Consider the following 13,945-nt stretch of genomic DNA (forward strand, 5'->3'; position numbering starts at 1 on the left):
TAGTAGTAGTAGTAGTAGTAGTAGTAGTAGTAGTAGTAGTAGTAGTAATAACTAACATTTATATAGCACTTACTATGTGCCAGGCACTTTGCTAAGTGCTTTACAAATATTATCTCATTTGATCTTCACAACGACCTTGGGAGGTTAAGTACTATTATTATCTTCATTTTACGGTTGAGAAAACTGAAGCAAAAACAGCTTAAGTGACTTGCCCAAGGTCACACAGCTAGTATGTGATGTAGGATTTGAACTCAGGTCTTCCAGACCCCTAGCTTCCAGGGGAACCATGATGCTTTGTTTCTTCTCCCCTCCCAATCTCAAGGTTTATACCTTCCAGGTCTATTAAATAAGTAACATTCTAAACATAATCAAGGTCAATTGACCAGGTGACCTCAAAGGCTCCCTTAGCCAGGAGGTAGAGAGAGTCAAGGGTTACATTATTCCCTTTTCTTTCCCCCTCCCATGCCTTACACCCCTCAACTGGTCAAACTCTAAAGTTCTATATTTTCCAGTGTTCTATGTTCTAACACTCTATGATTCCTTCCTGTTTCAGTGCTCTATAATCCTATGGGTCTCTGCTTAACCTGGAGCCAGCCAGAAAATTCTTTCAGCCAGAACAACCCTTTCTCTGAATATTCTTTTCATGTGGTTCTTGAGATATCTTGTCACTCTCTACTTTCACAAAGTAGTAATGGAAGGTAATGAAGCAAGAAGGAAACCGGTCCGCAGACATATCCTGAAAGAACCTGAGGCTGCTCTTCTTAATGTTAACTATCTGACATAGGACAGTATTTGCAGCAAGCACAGCAAGGCCAACTGCAATGGAGCATTTTAGTTTAAAATTCATTGCAAAGTTTCAGCATGTCAAAGATGAGGCTACATAAACTGCTTTCCACGGCAAGAGACCCCCCCCCTTTCCAAGTACAGAAGAGGTAACTTCTATCTTGATAGAGCGTAATAGCAGAGCATAACAGCATTATTTTTGCTATTACATAATAAGAGCACAATAGCATGACCAATGTCTCTGATGCCTGTAATACCCAATACTTATCAGTAGGTGCCCAGAGAGAATCCCAGACACAAATTGTTTATATGTTGAGCACAAACTGGAAAGAACACAGGATTGGAAGTCAAGAGAGCTCAGTTCAAATCTTGACTATGCCATTTTTTAGCTGGATGAACCTGAACAAGTCACTTCATTCCCATGATCTCAATTTCCTCATTTCTCACACAGGAATAATAATATCACTTCTAATACCTACTTTACAAGGATGTCATGAGGATAAATTTGACTAAAGACAACTTAGAACTGTAAAGGACCTGAGAGGTCATGTAGTTCAATTCCCTCATTTTACTGATGACAAAACTGAGGCCCAGAAAAATCAAAGGACTTGTTTATTTACACACCTGGTAATTACTGATGGCAGGATATGAACTCAGATCTTCCTGCCTCGAAGTCCAGATCTCTATCCCCTCCAAATAATGGGTTCTATAAAGCAATATGTAACATAAGTTGCTATTATGCTCTATTTCATGTTACAATAATCTGTATATGTGTCATGTTCCTGTTATTAGAGCATGCAAACCCATCAATGATTCCCTTTTGCCTGACAATTGGTAGACTCGTCAGCGTCCTCAGCCTGACTCCGTCCTCCCATTGCAGCCTCTTCTCACACTCAGCCCATCTGGGCTCCAACCATAGGACTAGGCAGTATCCAAATACATCCTGCACTTTCCCCTCCCTAGGCCTTTGCCAACAATCTTCTCCACACTTAAACACCCATCCTCCTGTTGAGAAGGATCTTTCCTCTCCAAAACCTCACACAGTATTTGGTTTGTACCTCTCTTATAAATTGGAATATAACTACATAGATATTTGTGTATGAGTCACAATTCCCCACTAGAGGTATCAAGGGCAGCTAGGTGGTACAGTGAATAGAATGCTAGGCCTAAAGTCAGAAAGATTCACCTTCCTGAGTTCAAATCCGGCCTCAGACACTTCCTAGCTTTTTGACTCTGAGCAAGTCACTTAACCCTGCTTGCCTCCATTCCTCCTCTCTAAAATGAGCTGGAGAAGAAAATGACAAACCACTCCAGTATCTTTGACAAGAAAATCCCAAAAACCGGGTCACAAAGGGTTGGACACTACTGAACAACAACAATAAAAGTGGCATCTAGATAGCACAGTGGATACAGTGCTGGGCCTGGATTCTGGAAGACCTGTATTCAAATCCAGTTTCAGATACTTATTAGCTGTGTGATCCTGGGCAAATCCCTTAACCTCAGCCTGTCTCAGCTTGCTTAACTGTAAAATAGGGATAATAACACCACTTAGTTTGCAGGATTGTTGGGAAGATCAAATGAGATAATATTTGTAAAAAGCACTTAGCATAGTGCCTGGCAGATGGTAGGTGCTATACAGATGCTTATACCCTCCACTCCTTTCTTTCTCTCCACTAGACTGGAAGCTTCTATGGGTAGGTACCACATCTTATTCACCCATGCATCTCTCCCCGAACCTCCCAAAGTGTTCTGTACTTACAGGTGCGTAACTATTTGTTAAAGGCAAATAATGATAAGATTTATCCTACTCAACCTGCTTTCTGTATACAATTAGCTGACACCAATATTGTCTAGTATTTATTTGTGTTAGTATCTTTATCCTACTAAAATATAAGTTCCAGGAGGGCAGGAATTTTCTGTTACCTAAACTTTGGATCTCCCCTAGTACTTAGAACGGTGTTTGACTGTGTAGTATCCAGTAGTCACTGAACAAATCATTGTTGGATTTGTTGAATTTGAAAGAGGATTGAGAGGAGAATACACAAGTCTACATATAATTTTTAAGAGGCAAATACTATTTGCATAACAATTTTATACACATAATTTTTTCTGAAGACAGGAAGCAGGGCGGGGGCGGTAGAGAAAAGGGGATTCGTTATCTAAAAAACTATTGTAAATGCTTCGTTTATCCAACAAAAAGACTCTTACTAAGCACCTGCTATGCGAGAGAACCTGTAGTAGGTTCTGTGGCCCATACAGGAACCACTTTGCCCTCTGCAGAGCTTTAAGATTTGCAGAGGACTTTCTTTACAATTGCCTTGTGAATAGGTAGTACAGATATTATTATTCCCTTTTTCAGAGATGAGAAAACTGAGCCTCAGAGAAGTAAAGTACTTGTCCAAGGTCACAAGCAAGTAAAAAATCAGCATGTAGACTAAATCTAGGTCTCCTGATTTCAAATCCAATGAATGCTCTTTTCACTACACCTTGCTCCTTGCCATCAATAAGCTTATAATAAGGGATCCCAACCTGGGGTATGAAGACTCCCCCCACCAAGGGGGTATGGGAAATGCTTAGTAAATAACTATATTATCCTATTGAAATATTCTAAGATTAGTAATGTTAGTGAAAAAATTTACATTAACAATTTTATGGGGCTAAAAAAAATATTATGTGCCAAATACTGTTTTCTCCATGAAAAATCTTTACTTTATTTCTTATGTGTATATGCATGGTAAGCTCTAGAATTTATTTCCTTTCATATTTTATATTGAATAGCAAGTACAGAAAGGTTTTATTGAAAACCAAGGGTAAGAAAGACAAATATTTGGGAACCCCTGGCTTACAATCTACTAGAAAAGATAAGGCAAGTACAAGCAAACATCACTAATTGGAGCCACAAAAAACTGGAAGATAGAGGCTGTTATTTCCATCAAATCAATGAGACTGCAGAGGACTTCAAATGCCAGGCTGAGGATACATTAAGTATATTGTTTTGGAACACCATTAGTCCAGGCAACCTTGTGCAGAGTAGGCCTGTATGACTATATCTATAACATAAAAATAGAATATGGGAAGTAGCTAGTACAGATACATGGTGCTGCAGAACTCCAGAAAAAGGAGAAATCACATACTACCGAGATGATAAAAAATGGTGACATTTTAGCTATACCCTAAAAGATGAGGTAGGATTTTTGACAAATCAAGAGGGAGCTATCCCTCCTCCAATTTTCTTATGCTTTCTTGTGAGATTCTTTATGGTCCCTATCACATGCTCCTTTGTGTCATTCATGTCATATCTCCCCCATTAGGCTATAAACTCCCTGAGGTCGGAGACAGTTGTTTTTCATCTGATCCCTAGCACAAGAAGGACTCTGAACATAGTAGATGCTTAATGTATATTTGTTGAATTAAAATAAGTTCATTTATATTAGTAACTTTGAAGGTTTCCAAATACACACACCTATCTCAAAGATTGTTATCACGCATCATATTTGTGGGACAACCTATCAGTTTTTTTAAGTAGCCTTTTTAAAGTTTCAAAATTATTTTCTAACAGTAAAAATATATCACTGGACATGCAAAGGACTAAGAAATAAGCACCCTGTAAATGCACTTGGTTTATAGAACAAAATGTATACTAAATCTCCCAATTAAAAAACTGCAAAGTAGTTTCAGTGCTTTTTAACCCACCTTCCCACAGCAGGGAATTAATCCCTCCAGGGGGATGCAAACAAACTTCAAAGGGAAGATTATGCCCAGACACTAGTACTGTACAATGTAATGTTTATGCTTAAGTTCGTCCAGAGAATTTGGCACCAAAAAACAGTTCAGACACAAGAAACAAAGACAATTCATACAGTAGATTCTTAGCAATTTTCTCAAATGATAGTGATAAGAGATTGTAGAACATCAAAGGGGAACAAATCTACCACAGACAATTTATAGAAAATTAGGACAGTATGAACTTACACCAGTCAACGAGATTAAATATTAAGTAATAGATTATGGTCTTTATCTAACAATGGCCAAAAGCCCCTTAAAACATCTGGACAGCTAGAATGACAAAAACAGCAAAAATGGATAAAATCCAATGTTTGCAGGGCTATAGGAAAATAGGACTTCTAATATATTGTTAGCAGGCAGCAGCAGCCTGATACAAACAAATATTATGAACAGTAATACAGCACTATGCAATGAGTCACAAAATCAATCACAGCTCTCAACCTAGCAATTCCATTGTTAGGGTTTCATCCCCAAAACATCATTAAAAAGGAAAAGATTTACCTGTATAAACCCCAAATAAAGTGGAGGGGGGGTGTTAGGGGGGGAAACCTGAAAACAACTTCTGTGCCTAATAACTGAAGCATAGCTGAATAAATTACAGTACGTTAATGTAATTGAATATTATGTTATCATAAAAATGATAAATATGAGCAGTCAAGGAAATACAGAAAAACTTATATGAAGTGATGTAAAGAAAAATCAGTAGACAAACTGCATATATGTGGATTCAGCAAAAAGGAAACAGAGAAAAGGGGGGTGAAGGGAGACTGAAGGGGCAGGGAAGGAAAAATGGGGGGAATAGGTGAGGGGAAGTTGTGAGGCAAGAGAGGGGAGAGAGGCAGGAAAGAGACAGGGAGGAAGAAGGAGGAATAGCAGGGAAGGAGGGAAAGGGAAGGAAGAGAGAGGACAGCAGGGAAGAGGGGAAGAAAGAAACTCAGAACGTTGATGCTGTTTAAAAGCGTCTCAGAGCTGGAAAGGACTTTAGAATATCTAACTTGGCTTTGACTCTGACTAACTAAACCATATCCCTGAAGCATAGGCTCTTTGATCATTTGCTCTTCCTCTGGGTTACATCTAAGGCTCAATGGGTAGACCAAGTATATTTAGTTTTGGTCTAAAATTCTTCTTGATTACTTAAAAAAGTAACCTTATGACACAACGTTTTTTCTCTTTATGTTTAAATGAGTGATGCTTTTTCCAGGTGTTTTCCAGGAATGTTTTCTGAAGGCGGGTATTTTTATTTTAGTGAGCAGCTTGAAGTTTTTGCAATCAGAACACCAAGATCCAAAGTATATCTTTACCCTCATTACTTATGTGACTTTAGTCATAGTCACTTCCCCTTGCTTAGCTTCAACTTTCTTATATGCCAAATGAAGATAATAATATTTGCACTACCTACTTCACAGATCGATTGCTGGCTCTGAAGTCAAAGGTCCTGGATTCACATCCTTTCTCCAACACTACCTACATGACTTTGGCCATTAATTAATCTCCCTGTGCCTCAGTTTCCTCAGCTGTAAAATGAGAGGCTAGATAAGATGAACTCTGAGGTCCCTTTTAGTCCCAGGTTTAGGATCCTATAAAAAGCACTTTTAAACTATAATTGCAATATAAATAATAGCTCTTGTTATTATTGTGGTGGTGTCATTTGGTTGGTTTTAGTTTTTTGAAGACTGGATCTTCCCATCTTTCCCAGGCTGGAAGTGGGCCTCTCAAGGGTCTAATCCCAGTACTGACTGGCATGGAAGCTTTAACCTGCTCCATTTTTCCTAGCCTAGGCTGGTTCACCCCTCTTTAGCCACCTGGTGACCCTTAGCTCCCCAGAGCTCATCATATTAGTGCAGGATTTAGTGAGGACTCCCAATTGGCCTTAGACCAATCACAGCTCAGAACTTCCTAACTCAAGTGATTCAGCTAGGGTTCATCATGGTGGCTCTGTTATTAATTCAATCTTGAAACCTTAATTAGGTCAGATAACTTCTCTGGATCTCAGTTTCCTTATCAATAAAATTAAAAGAATCAGACCAGATAATTATACAGGTTCATTCCAACACTAACATCATATTTTCTAAGGTCCCTTCTCCGTGTATCCATTTCTATTAAGGCCTAGAGGACTAAGGTGGATTATATACCCTATGTCACTTTGCACAGTTTGCTGAATGTAGTAAGTATTCCCTAAGTATGAATGAATGACTTCCCTTTATCTGTAAGAAGGAAATCATTTGACCTACCACTCAGAGATACTCATAAAAGCTTAGCAACATTTTCTAAACTAACAGAGAAGTGATTTTTTTTAATGACATAAAGTAAACACATTTGCCATAGAGGGAAAACCAATAGACTAGAATGCAAACTGATTTCCCAGGTATAGAGATCCATTGTCACTTTTATACAGTAATGGTGATTTTTTCCAAGATAATTCCATATTTCAATAAATCTGTGATCTCATCCATGCAAAAGCTCCCTTCACCAGGACAGACTAAAATTCTTTCATATTGTCTCATCCAGTGCAATTCTTATCGATGTCTTTCTGTTAAATCCTCCTTAGAGTATCCACCCAATACACTGAAGGCCTTCCTCTGATTATTTTATATTTCATGGAGACCAGTACAGCCCTCAGGCTGTCCATCTGTTGTCCCTGACTCTTAATACAGGATCAGCCCACCTCCTTTTCTAGTGATACCGTGTCCTAGATGATGCCTCTATTCCCCCCCTGTAAATTGTTGGTAATATGTTGCAATGTGCTTATTCTATTATTTTATCTCATTTCTACGTTTGCTAATTCTTTCCTTTTCAATACTCTCATTCTTGCTCAAATGATAATTATTACTCACAAAGGAGGTTAGACTGAATATTTATGACTGCTCACCTAAGACACTCAAAATATAGGCAACTAAATGAAAATAAATAAATTGAGCCCATTTGTAGTTTTCTACATGTATCACTTGATATGTTTTTTTTCTAAAAGGTTACATCCAAATCATCATTAAAAAAAACTCTTATTTTTAAAAGAACAAGAAAGTGTGCTAAGAAGTCAAAGAATGAGAAAATATTAGAGGTGAAAGGGCCTTCGAACACATATGTTGGGACATATGTTGGGAGTATTAACAGTAACTCATTTTTGCATAGTTTTGCAAGGTACTTTCTTTACAACTCTATGTTCTAGAAGTACAAAAGTTCCCATTTTACAGATAGGGAAACTGAGACCACAACATGTTAAAGTGATTTATCCATGGTCACACAGCTAGTCCTCAAAGTGTGAGGCAGAATTTGAACCCAGGTCACCTGACTCTAAGACCAATGTTCTATCCATTATCACTACACCATATATACTGACAGCAGTTAGAATGAAAAGGGATGTTGGGGGTGATCTAATCCAACGCTTCCATTTCACAGGTAAGAAAACTGAAGTCCAAAGACAGGAAGTGACTTGCCCATGTCAAATTAACATGGACTAGAAATCAAGTGTCCCTTTCAGGTTTGATTATAGAGGAACACAACAAGATAGAGAATTTTACAAGGAAAACAGTGATCTATGTCTTCCTGATGAGAATACTGCTTCACACGTAACAACTTACTCTCATATCAAGGGTAAGATTCAAATTAAGACCTTTCTGGCATAATTGAAACAAGACAATATGTTGCATTGCATGATCTGAAATGTATAAAATACTTATTATGACTTTTTTCCTTGTAGTATGATGTAAAAACAGCCCAGGGCTACAAACACCCTCAAAACAAATATATATTTTTAAAAAATAAACACTCTGCCATTTAAACATGTATCTTATGTGTAAAAGCAAACAGAATAGACCTCATCTTAACCAAACACACAAGTACCTGAAAGAGGGCCTCTTGTCCCAGGAGAGGTCACTTCAACATACACTTCAAATGTAGTCTCTGGATTTTGCCTACAATAAAATAACACAAAGGTTATTAATATTTATACTACACTGCAGAATACTGTAGAAATCATTTCTGAAGTCTCATATAGATTTTGGTGAAAACTCAATCAGAATCAGCACAATCACAAGGTGGCAAAAGTGAAACAGTCCCTGCCCTCAAGGCACTTACAATCTATCCAGGAGAGACAGCATGTATATACATAGCTATATACAAAACAGATATAATTTTGAGGGGAAGGCACTAGCAGATCAAGAAAGATTTCTTATAGAAGGTGGCGCTTGAGCTAAACTTTGAAGGAAACAAAGAATTCTAAGAATAAGAGGTGAGATGGGAGTGTATCCAGGCACGGATGATAGCCAATACAAAGGCACCACGTATGAGTAACACTGAGAATGCCAGTGTGTCTGTTTAAGGGGGAGTAATATGTAAGAAAGTGGAATGGTAGGTTGGGACCAGGTTATAAAGGGCCTTAAATGCCAAGGAATTTTCTATTTGATCCTAGAGGTAAAGAGAAACCTCATGGCCTAATGCAGCACTTCTTAAACTTTTATAGTTTAAGAAGCACTGAAGGGATCAAGAGTGGAAAAAGTTTAAGAAGTCCTGGCCTAAAGGATAGAAAGCTAACCTCAGAGTCAGGAAGATCTGAATTCAGGTCCTGCATTAGATATACATACTGGTTGAGAGACCCTAGGCACATCACTTAATCTCTCACTGTTCTACAGAACCCTCTAAGACCAATGGCATAAAACTCAAAGGATCCCTGCTGCAGCATACTGACTTAGAAAACCATAAATTAACATTATCTATGTTGTATTAAATTTTTGTTTATTTTGTTAAATATTTTTCAATTACATTTTAATCTGGTTCAGGCTACACTGAGGGATTTGGGGGCTGCTTGTGGCCAGCAGGCTTCAAGTTTGACATCTCTGCTCTAAGACTATAAGATGCAGAGATGCCAACTGCATTGGTAGAGGGCATTTCCTCACCCAAGAGTTTCCAGTGACAATGAGATCATAGGTTTAGTCCTTATCGTAAAGGTAATAGGAAGCCACTAGAGTACAGTGAGTATCAGTGAGATAGCCACACTTGTATTTAAGAAAAATTGTTTTGGGAGCTGTATGGAGGATGGATTTGAGTGAAGAGAGACTGGAGGCAGGGAAGCCAATTAGGAGGCTATTTTAAGGGTCCAGGTGAGAGGTATTAAGGGCCTCAACCATGGTGGTGGGTGAGTGGGGAGAAAAGGACAGATGCCAGGGATGTTACAGAGACAGAAATGGCAATGTTCGGCATGTGACTGGATATATGTGGTGAGATGGCTGAGATACTGAGGTTGAAAACCTCAGTAACTAGAAGGATGCCAGTACCCTCATTGATGAGAAAACTAAGCAAACAGGGTTAAATGACTTGCCCAGGGTCAAACAGCCAGTAAGTGTCTCAGGCCATATTTGAACCCAAGTTCTCCTGACTCCAGGGCCAGCACTCTTAGGGATAAAGAAACTCATGACTAGAAAAAGTGGCCTATCTCAGGTCAGAGGCACTTAGTGGTGAAGCCAGGACTTAGACTCAGGACTCCCAATTACCCAACAAGTGTTCTTTACACTACACTCACACTGCCTCCCATGGGAGAAGAAGGAAAGGTTCAAACTTGTAAAGTCACTTGTTATGTGTGTTGAAGGTACAGTTGAGGGGGCAAAAGGGAGACTCATACTTTAGTCATAGTCACTTCCCCTTGCTTAGTGGTGAAGACAAATATTAATTAGAAAATGTTTCTGCACATTTTAACAATTTACATATTACATATCAATAGATTTTTCTGTAGCTCCTTTCCACTTAGAATTCTGGATTAACATAAAACAATATATGATGGAAACCATACAATTAACTTTTCTACCCTAAAAGAGGCTAAAAAAGGAATAGTGTCTATTTACATTAGACCACACAAAAGCATTTCTTTTTTTTAAATAATTTATTTATTTTTAGTTTGCAACATTCACTTCCATAAGATTTTAAGTTTTAAATTTTCTCCCTCTCCCTCTCCTCCCCTCTCCCCAAGACAGCATGCAATCTGATATAGGCTCTACTTATACATTCATATTAAACATTTTCACATTAGTCATGATTTTAAAGAAGAATCAGAACTAATGGGAGGAACCATGAGAAAGAAGGAAAAAAACAAAACAACAAAAGAAAAGGAGAACAAATAGTATGCTTCCATCTGCATTGAGACTCCTAAGTTCTTTCTCTGGATGTGGATAGCATTTTCCATCACGAGTCTTTTGGAGTTGTATTAGATCCGTGTAATGCTGAGAAGAGCTTAGTCTATCAAAGTCAGTCATCACCGCTGTTACTGTATACAATGTTCTCCTGGTTCTCATTTCACTCTGTATCAGTTCATATAAGTCTTTCCAGGTTTTTCTGAAGTCTGCCTACTCATCATTTCTTATAGCACAATAGTATTCCATTATATTCATATACCACAACTTGTTCAGCCATTCCTATCTGACGGACATCCCCTCAATTTCCAAGTCTTTGCCACCACAAAAAGAGCTGCTATAAATATTTTTGTACATGTGGGTCCTTTTCCCATTTTTAATCTCTTTGGGGTACAGACCTAGAAGTGGTATTGCTGGGTCAAAGGGTATGCACAGTTTTATAGCTCTATGGGCATAGCTCCAAATTGCTCTCCAGACTGGTTGGATCAGTTCACAACTCCACCAAACTATGCATTAGTGTTCCAATTTTCCCACATTTTCTCCAATATTTATCATTTTCCTGTTTTGTCATGTTAGCCAATCTGATAGGTGTGATGTGGTACCTCAGTTTTTTGATCTGCATTTCTCTAATGAATAGTGATTTACAGCATTTTTTCATATGACTCTTAGATAGCTTTAATTTCTTCCTCTGAAAACTGCCTGTTCATACCCTCACAAAGGTATTTCATATCTATTTAATGCATATTTTAAATCATGAGCTACTAATCAAGAGCGATTCCTCAACAAATAAGTGGTCAAAAGCCATAAACAAACATCTCAAAAAATTGTGGAACTATCAAGAATCATAGGAAAGATTGCTTCAAATGCCTAATAAAAAGAGAAATGCAAATCAAAGCAACTCAGGTTTACTTCATACTCAACACATCAAGCAAAAATAAGAAAAGATGAAAACAGTCAATACTGGAAGGGCTGCAGATATACATGTGCACAAATACACTGCTGGAAGAGCCAAATATTGGTCTAATTATTCTGAAAAATCATCTGAAAGTATACCTTTTTTTTTTTTAAAGTGACTGAAATGTCCATAGCCTTTGATCCAGAGATACCCTGCCAGCCATATACCTTCTATGGAGGTCAAAGGCAAGAAGAAAGTTCCAATATTCATCAAACTATTGATAGCACTTTTTGAGGTAGAAAAGAACTGAAAACAAAGTGCTCATTGATTGGGGAATGACTAAACAAACTATATTACATTAATATGATAAAATACGAATTCACCTTAAGAAACAACAAATGTAAGGAATTTAGAGAAATATGGAAAGGCTTATATGAACTGATGCAAAAAGAAATAAGCAGAATCAGGAAAACAATATAAAAAACACACATACTGACTACAACATAAATGGAAAGAACACTAAAATGAAGCTGAATGCTATGAAAGTATAATTACTAAGCTTGGACCCAGAGAAGATTTGGTGACTCAACAGTAAAGGAGTCAAAAGACATAAAGTTTTTAAAAGAACTGTAAATTGCTCCAAATCACTAATAAAAAGAGAAATGCAAATCAAAACAATTCTGAGGTTTCACCTCAAACCCAGTACACTGGCAAAGAACAAAAAAATGGAAAAATCTTCCTCTTTCTACCATGCATTAACCCAGAAGCCTCTAAGAAAGAGAAGAATGAATGAATGAATGATGAATTTTTTTTTGCATCTCCCTCTCTTCACTGCAAAGGTAGAGGGAAGGAGAAACTATGAGTGTGGAATATTGTATATGATGTTAGACATGGTGTACAACAAATTCAGTCTTTCTAAGCTACTATTTTTTTTGGCTTTTCTTTTTTAATCTTTGTTACAAGGAAAGGCTCCGTGGATAGGGAGAAAGAAGGGATAAAATCTAAAATCAATGTGAAATCAAAAAGCATCAACAAAAAATGAATGTGTGTATGTTAAATCATAACTCCCCAACCATTTCCCCAAAGACTTGAAAACACCAGCAGTACTGACATCAAAATGGATATTATGTACACATGGGCACACAAGCACTGAGGGTAAAATCCCCAACTGTCACAAAGAAGGAGGCACTAAAACAGTCTGTACTGTCTTCCCTGATAAAAACCCTAAGTCATCTAGGAAACATGAATGTGCCACTAATAAATCGCTTGGATTCTACATCAGTATAGAATGGTAGGGGCTGAGAGGGAAGTTCACCTCACATAATGGAAGAGCTTAAAGGGACCATAAAATAGAGCATGTTAGGGTTAGAGATACACTTGAGATCACATAGTCCAGCCTACTCATTTTATGGACAAGAACAGAGATTCAGAAATGGAAAGTAATTTACCCAAGGTACATGACCTTATAAGTGACAGAGTCAGGACTAAAACCTAGGTCTTTTGACTCCTATTCTATTTCCAGTATACCACATTGCTTTTCCACTTTCATAAAATAATCTTAACATGATGAAGCAAAGACAAACTTTAGTAACAATGAAACCCTAGTCTATTTTCTACCCCTATCCTTCTAAATTATGTTAACTATTAACTTTTTAAAAATTTTTTGTTTTCTCAACTTATTATTTATTTTCAGCATTCTTTTCTTTTTAAATTTTGAGTTCTAAATTCTCTCCTTCCCTCCAACCCATCTCCAACTCACTAAAAAGGCAAGCAAAATGATACCCATTACACGTGGGAAATCATGCAAAACATATTTTCATATTTAGCTATTAACTTTTTAAAAAATAGTTCATAAATAGGCAATTTTCAGAAGAAACCAAAGCTACCTATACTCATATGAAAAAATGCTATAAATCACTGATAATCAGAGATATGCAAATTAAAACAACTCTGAGATACCACCTCACACCCATCAGATTGGCTAACATGAAAGAGAAAGAAAAGGACAAATGCTGGAGGGGATGTGAAAAAATAGGCACAGTAATGTACTGTTGGTAGAACTGTAAACTGGCCTAATTATTCTGGAGAACAATCTGAAACTATGCCCAAAGGACTATAAGACTGTGCACACTCTTTGACTCAACAATACCATTACTAGCTCTGTACCCCAAGGACACCAAAGAAAAAGGAAAAGAACCTATATTTACAAAAATACTAATAGGAGCTCTTTTTGTGGTGGCAAAGGATTGGAAATTATGAGAATGTCTATAACTTGGGGAATGCCTGAACAAATTGTGGTATATGATTGTGATAAAACTGTACTATGCTATAAGAAATAACAAATGGGATAGTTTCAGAAAAA

General features: G+C 37.5%; 1 protein-coding gene across 3 annotated transcripts in view; it reads right to left on the reverse strand.

The window, feature by feature from the left end:
* LOC114047022 (DENN domain-containing protein 1A-like) overlaps positions 1 to 13,945 on the reverse strand; it is a 702,955-nt gene that overhangs the window by 670,694 nt on the left and 18,316 nt on the right. For all 3 annotated transcript variants that reach the window (XM_027867675.1, XM_027867672.1, XM_027867676.1), the window contains exon 2: positions 8,410 to 8,480. In XM_027867675.1, coding sequence (XP_027723476.1) covers positions 8,410 to 8,480 — 71 coding nt within the window. The remainder of the gene's footprint in view (positions 1 to 8,409; positions 8,481 to 13,945) is intronic.

This window comes from Vombatus ursinus, unplaced genomic scaffold, assembly GCF_900497805.2.
Source record: "Vombatus ursinus unplaced genomic scaffold, bare-nosed wombat genome assembly UNPS02014786.1, whole genome shotgun sequence".
In the NCBI taxonomy this organism is placed as follows: Eukaryota; Metazoa; Chordata; class Mammalia; order Diprotodontia; family Vombatidae; genus Vombatus; species Vombatus ursinus.